This window comes from Clupea harengus, chromosome 5 (assembly GCF_900700415.2).
Source record: "Clupea harengus chromosome 5, Ch_v2.0.2, whole genome shotgun sequence".
Classification (NCBI taxonomy): Eukaryota; Metazoa; Chordata; class Actinopteri; order Clupeiformes; family Clupeidae; genus Clupea; species Clupea harengus.
In genome coordinates this window covers 13,000,729-13,008,481 of record NC_045156.1, presented here as the reverse complement: position 1 = coordinate 13,008,481, position 7,753 = coordinate 13,000,729, and the positions used below count along the sequence as shown (strand labels likewise).

At 47.4% G+C, this 7,753-nt stretch overlaps 1 protein-coding gene across 1 annotated transcript; it reads right to left on the bottom strand.

The window, feature by feature from the left end:
- Nucleotides 1-463: 463 nt before the first annotated feature.
- LOC105907330 (potassium voltage-gated channel subfamily A member 10) lies at nucleotides 464-2,938 on the bottom strand. Its single transcript, XM_042707737.1, has one exon. The coding sequence runs from the start codon at nucleotides 2,171-2,173 to the stop codon at nucleotides 485-487; it is 1,689 nt and encodes a 562-aa protein (XP_042563671.1). The 5' UTR covers nucleotides 2,174-2,938; the 3' UTR covers nucleotides 464-484.
- Nucleotides 2,939-7,753: the final 4,815 nt, after the last annotated feature.

The following is a 7,753-nucleotide window of genomic DNA, read 5'->3' as shown; positions in this document are numbered from 1 at the left end:
GTGAGCTTATTTGCTAATTAAAGTGCATTCATTTTTTAGTGCTTAGACTGTAAAGTGCTAAATACATGTAGCCAGTGCTTGCCTACGTGTCTTCACTCTAAGTATTGCTGAGCTGATGCTATCTATACTAATATATTGGGGAAAAAGTCCACCATTTCACATGTCTTTCAAACATTCTATGTCCAAGCGACTTATTGTAAGTTTGCATCTACATTCATTCATTCGACAAGTTTTTTGATCTGTGATCCACGGGGATACACTCAAGTTGCTGGGGTGTGAGCAAACCAGTTGACTGGCACAACAATGCCTAATCCTGGGACATAGCAAAATAGCTGTGTCTGTCTCTGTATCAGTCACTTCACCCACAGTTCCAATGTGGAAGATACTGAATATAAACAAATGGAGCACAACAAAGGGAGTTGTTGCAGCGTGTCATTTAGAATAACGTTATGTCTCTCGTGCTTTTTAGTTTAGCGTGTGTAACTCAGGGCATGCCGTTTTTCTCACTTGGCCAGTTCCCATTGCTCTTGTCCAGTGAGACGTTGCTGTCATTTTTATCAGCCTCAGCGGATCTCTGGGCAGCTGCCTCTACGCTGTCCATGATGTGCTTGTCTCCTTGCCCCGTTTCCTTGTTGTAGTAGTAGTTGAAGTTGGAGACGATGACGGGCACTGGGAGAGCAATGGTCAACACGCCAGCGATGGCACACAGGGTGCCCACCATCTTGCCTCCCAGCGTGATTGGAGTCATGTCGCCGTACCCGACGGTAGTCATGGTTACCACCGCCCACCAAAAACCCTCGGGGATGCTGATGAACTGCGTGTCGGGTTCGTCGACCTCAGCGAAGTAGATGGCACTGGAGAAGAGGATGACTCCGATGAAGAGGAAGAAGATGAGCAGTCCCAGCTCCCTCAAGCTGGCCTTCAGGGTCCATCCCAGGATTTGTAATCCTTTGGAGTGGCGTGAAAGCTTGAAGATTCGGAAGACCCTCACCAAGCGGATGACCCTCAGGATGGCCAGAGACATGTTCTGTCCGGCGGAATCATCCGGCGTGGTCAACAGGTCCGTTGCCAGGGTGATGAAGTAGGGGACGATGGAGCAGATGTCGATGACATTCATCATGTTGTTGAAGAATTCGCTCTTGCTGGGACAGCAGACGAACCGCACGCCAAGCTCGAAGATGAACCAGACGATGCAGACCGTCTCGATGACGAAGAAAGGGTCAGAGAACGTTGAGGCGAGTGTTTTAGGTGGCACGCTCGCTGGCAGGAAGGTGCCGCCAGCATCAGTTTGGTTGCCTAGGGGACCCATGCTTGGGTGGCCCAGGTCACGGAACTCCGGTAACGTCTCCAAGCAGAAGATAACAATGGAGACTGTGATGACGGTGACGGACACCAAAGCTACTAGCCGGGCTGCGCTGGAACTTTCCGGATACTCAAACAAGAGCCAGAACTGCTTGTGGATCTCTTTGGTGGGCAGGGGCGCTTCAGGCTCCTTTACGAAGCCTTCTTCCTCTCTAAACTGTTCAATAGCATCTGTGCCAAGCTCGTAGAAAATTATCTCATCCGCAAAGATTTCCAACGGGACGTTTGCAGGTCTTCGGATCTTGCCACCGGATTGGTAATAGTATAGAATTCCATCAAAGGCCGGCCGGTTGCGGTCAAAAAAGTATTCATTCTTCATTGGGTCGAAATAGTATGTCCTCTTCTTGGGAGATCCAAGAAGCGAGTCAGGGAACTGGCTCAAGGTTTTCAGCTGCGTCTCGTATTTCATCCCTGACACGTTGATGACCACTTTCTGCTCTCCGTCCTCCTGTTTGAAGTTCTGCTTTTCCCCATACATGTCCTCGCAGAGGTCCTTCGCCGCCTTGCTGAAGACGCTGTCGTTTGGACTCCCGTCGCTGTTCATCAGGATCTTCCAGTTGGAGATGAGACTGGTGCAGCTGGAGTTCCCCCTTTTGTTGAGGAGGGGGGTCGTGGTTGGGGAGAACCCCACTTGCTGACCTGCCGGTTGGCGCCTCTGAGGGGAATTTGAGGCCGATGCCACGCGATTGGTCACCCTGTGGTGGTCGGCTGCGTCTGAGGTGGGTGAGGTGGGGTACCCTGAGTCACTGGGGTCACCCATGTTGATGCCAATATCATCCAGGTTCTCGAAGTTTACCAGTGGGACCTCCATAGCCACCCTGCCCTCCCAGGGGTCCGAGTGTGCTGACTAACCCAGGATGATGACGCAGGGGGGGACACCCACAGTCGAAGGGGAAGGGCCCGCTGGATCAGCTAGCATCCAGGCAGGACCGCTCACAGAGTCGGAGTCCTCTTCCCCAAATCTGTGAACACAAAACACAAAGAAGAAAACATCAGCCTGACTTTTTCATGTCCCAGTTTGCTGACCAAAATGACAGAGCATAGGTCTGTGACTGAAGCAGCTTTTCAGATCTGCCAACACAAGAAAAAAGAAAAAAACATCAACCTGACCATTTCAAATTTGTTTGAAACTACATAATGCCTTATAGTGACAGTTCACTTTGTTTCACTTGTACCCCAATTAGGCCACTTTTCAGAGTGAGAATAGCTTGGCAGTGTGAAACTGCCAATAAAATTGGATGTAGATAATGAATGGAATAGTTAACATTGCTGGATGGCAAAAATGGTTCCATTTCTTTCTAATTGAGAGTGCCCAGGGGAATCCCAGTAGAAAGAGAAATAGATCCATTGCTACATTAGGCCACTCAGACAGTTGACCTCGCAATTACTTGGGATCCTGTGTCTTTAGCAGTAAGTAGAGCACGAATACAGGGATCTCGCTAGGGGGAATGACCCCATGATTGTACATCTGTTTTTGTAAAAATAAACAAGTTTTGTCATTAAATAATGTGGGGTATTCTGCAGCCTACCCAAAAAAAAAATCTAAAAACAAAAATCAAGGCTACAATGTGTTCTTTACACTAGTTTGGCACAGCAGCACGGAGCAAACAAAATGCTAAGTTTTACACACAGCAGAAATATACTGTATGGTACCTTTGTCTTTTACATTTACACTGTTGCTTGTCTCCATTTTTCCTTTTAGGTTTTTTATTTTTTGGCTTGTTTTGGAATCCTGCATCCACTTTTCTGTAATAAGCCTTACTGAACCCTGATTACTGAACACAAGACATATGTCAGTCTACTGAATACTGAATATTGAACACAAGACATATGTCAGTCTACTGAACACAAGACATATGTCAGTCTACTGAACACTAAACACAAGACATATGTCAGTCTACTGAACACAAGACATATGTCAGTCTACTGGACACTGAATACTGAACACAAGACATATGTCAGTAGACTGGACACTGAATACTGAACACAAGACATACAGTATGTCAGTCTACTGAAGGCTGAAACGGGGCTAGGCAGTGCCTGTGCAGTGGTGTTTCCCTTGAAAGGTCCTTGAGAGTGGTCTGTGTGCTTATTAACCATGCTGTACGCGCGATCACTACCCTATCTGACAGACAGTAGGCAGGAGACGGCTTTCCTCCTCTTCCTCATCTTTATCCCCAGTGATGCATTACCCTAGCGACACATCACCCTGACACCTCACTCCGGCCGTACTGACTTTTCATCATCAGTTCAAAGCTTTGACCAACCTCAATCATCAGTCATCAGCTCGCTGTAATAACCCTGGGTAAAAGGTCGGAGTTGACCTGGAGGTCACCCATCTGCAGACATGTATTTTCCACCGTGGTCAGTGCGGCTGGGTAACAGTAGCCTGTGCCGGCCTTTTAAACTGCAAGTGGTGACAGCACTTGACACCGAGGGCCCTGCGCACACTCTGGGGAGACACCCCTGGCTCTGTGACAGCTAGGACCGCGTCGCGCCACGTCCCCAGGTAACAAACACCTCTCACCTTCAGTTTGCGTGATATTCCATTGACCTTTATTAAAATTCCATAGCGTGTCGCTGCACTCACAGTGTCTGAGGTACCTCACAAGAGTGTCCTAAGGCTCCTTTAGTTTGAACTTGATTTATTGGCAAGTTACAGAGCTTTCGAAACTTTTTATAATTCGTTTTGCACATGTCCATTAGCACAGAAATAAAGCATTGCAAACATGTAACGAAACAAAACATGAAAATTTAACATTATGCTGTAAAGGTCAGATTGACGTCATTCAGTGCTCACAATTTTAACTGGAAACTCACTGTCATTGTTCGATTAAATGAAAGAGACATATTGGTTATAGCGGAATCTTTGATTCTAAACTGACAAACAAATAACCAATCGCTAAACTGACAACCAAACAATCAATCAAGCTAACTGACGAAAAAAAACGAACTTAATGGTTAACTAACCAGGATAACTAATCAACAAACTTATTAGAGATAATGGAAAGAGCTGTTCAGTGCCATTGTTAGGGATGGCAGCCAGTGAATCAGTGCGACCTTTGACCTTTGAAAGCAGTGCATTGTCTTATCACCCTCAGTCAGAGTCATATCTACATAGAAGGAGTCCTATTCCTGGATGGCACCTGATTGTGATGTGAGTTTGGGCCGGAACTGGGCCGAGTCTGACCCAGAGCCCATTGTTGTTGTGCTGCCGGTAGGTAAACAGCGCTGGAGGTGCAGTGTAAGGGGGGGTAAAGACCGCGTGAGGGGTACGGGGGAAACAAGTGGGGGAGCGGGCGAGCGGGCGGCGCTTTCCTGCTGTGCTAAGCCAGCAAACATGCTGAAGATGCGAAAGCACAGGATAGAGAAATGTCTTCTATACCCTTCACAGTGGAGAGACGGTGAGGAAGAGGAGGAGAGAGAGAGGAAGAGGAGGAGAGAATCACATAGATAGAGGGAAAAGGACGGAGAGGAAGAGAAAGGAAAAGAGGGGAGGAGAGGAAGACAGAGATAGAGGAAAAGAGGGAGAAGAAGAGAAAGACAGGAGGAGAGAAAAATAAAGATAGAGAGAAAGGGAGGGAGAGAAAGAAAGAAAGAAGGAAAGGAAAAGGGAAAGAAAGAGAAAGAGAGTAAGAGAAGGAGATAAAGAGAGAAGGACATACGAAAGACAGTGATAGTGAGATGTCCTTCGAGTTTAAGCTAAGCAGGTATTACAACTTCACAAGTTTTGTACAGATGCAAGATGTTGTGGAGCATTGATTGATTCAGGTACTTGTCATTAAGATGGATTGCGGCAGCACTCCCAGACGCTGTGCTGGGTTCTTCTCACATTCACCATGACACACAAGAAAACGGACACTAATTCACTAAATATAGAGAATGCTGCAAGCTTGTACTGTCCTGCAAAGTTCAGTCAGGCTCCGCTAAAGCATTTTTCTTTACACAAGGTCAAAGAAAGTACTCAAGACATTTTAAACCAAATTATTACCGTGTTACGTAATAAAGCCACGCATTTAAGCACTCGGACATACTACTCGGCACTACTTCGAATATCGTTTACATTTTAGAAAGTTTACATGTATTCACATTTCTACCCTCATGTACTCAACACTAGCTTGTTTAGCTGTGATGGGTCCCTCTGAAGGGGTCTGCGTACAGGATCTCTCCACTGCTCACAGACACAGATGGATGGACATGCTGTGTCTCTTAAAGGAGCCGACTACTGCACGCAGACAATGCCTCAAAAGTCAAAAGTTGCCCAGGTAGCAGTTTTATCTCCATAAGTATACCCAGTAGTGACAACATCAGTAAATATCACCACACACGCCCACATGGGGCACTATGGCCACCAAACCCAAACAAACACTCACACGGACATGCATACACACACTCACACACACGTACGCCTCCGACGGGATCCTTAGAAGTCCTGAAGCTCGGAGCACTCACCGGCGTCCCGTAGCGTGTATGAGTGAGTTTGTGTGGAGGTCCCTCGGAGAACTCACTGGTGTCCCGTAGTGTGTGTGAGTGAGTGTGTGAGTGTGTGAGTGTGTGTGGAGGTCCCAGGTATCCAGAGGGCTCCTCTGCTATCCCGCTGCTGCTCCCTGCTCTGCCTTTGTCCCAATCAGCCGAGCTGGACGCCCTAAGCACTATTAAAGCTCTTATGAGGTAATCTTATGCCTCCAACGTAACCTGAGAGCCAGGGCGCCATGAAGGGTGCCTCTCACACACACACACACACACACTCACACACACATGCAAACACACACATGCAAACACACACACACGCACACACATACAAACACACACAAACACACACACACATACATACAAACACACACACACACAAACAAACACACACACCCACATGCTAACTGTACCTCTTACCTGAAATTGGATGTAAATGCAGCTGTTTGGGGTGGTCTTTCTGCATCCCTCTCTGTCTGACAAGAAGTGTGTGAGTGAGTGAGTGAGTGAGTGGGAGTGTGAGTGTGTGGGGAGGAGTGTGTGTGTGTGTGTGTGTGTGTGTGTGTGTGTGTGTGTGTGTGTGTGTGTGTGTGTGTGTGTGAGAGAGAGAGAGCTGCTGTTGCTGCTGCTTCTGCTCTGTCTGGGAGCCTCTGGAGTTTCCCTGAGTGAGGGAACCAGCTCAGCTCAGCTCTTTCTTCTCTTCTCATCTCCTCTCATCTCTTCTCCTCTCCTCTCTCCTCTTCTCCTCTTCTCCTCTTCTCCTCTTCTCCTCTCTCCTCTCTCAGTTCTCTGCTTTGACGCAGCAGAGGACACTGGGACCGAATCTTCTCCCCTGGCTGCCTGCCTGCCGACTACGCAAACACAACTACATCTCAGGGGTGTACAAAGATTTATCTAATCCCTTCAACCTCTACACCTTTAACACTTACACACACACACACACACACACACACACACACACACACACACACACACACACACACACACACACACACACTCACTAACATACATACACACTCACTAACATACATACATACACAGTCAAACAAATACTGTACATAAACACACACAAACACACCAATGCATACACACTGACTCATGCAAACAGCCCTTGGGACCTGACTCAGTCTTAGCTCGTGGACTAGTGGGCAGAAGGACGGGTGACAATGTCACATCCAAGTCATGCACCCACACACATACATACACACAAACTCTCTTTCACACACACACACACACACACACACACACACACACACACACACACACACACACACACACACACACACACACACACACACACACCCTTCACTGCACTGTTGGGCTTTATGGTGCTTCTGGTGTGTGTGTGCGCCGATCCCAAGAGTGCTGCATGGTTCAGGTGTGTGTGTGTGTGTGTGTGTGTGTGTGTGTGTGTGTGAGTGTGAGAGAGAGAGCGAGGTTGTGTGTATGTATGTGTGTGGGTGCATGACTTGGATGCGACATTGTCACCCGTCTTTCTGCCCACTAGTCCACAAGCTAAGACTGGACTGTGAAAGCACACTGTGGCACTCTGCGGTCTCGCTGCCCGTCTGTGCTAAAGTCCGTCATGCGCCCGAGTGAGAAAGGTGTCTTTCCCAACGGTCAGCTGCCAATCTCACATTAAACACCTTTCTCTTAATCTCCGCACTCATTAAATCCATAGGTGAAGGTTAAGTGAATGTCACAGAACCTTAATTATTCAGGAAGTGCTTGAGAGGTGAGCGCAGCTCCGCTGTGCACTGAGAGATAAGCTTGCATCTGTAGAGATTAACGCGAGAAAAGAAACACTTCGGCCTGAAGAGAGTTTTCAAGGGAATATTAAGATGGATTTGAGTTTGGATTTACGGATAATTATGGGGTTGGGCACGACATAGCAATTATAAAGGAGAAATCAAGGGTGTCT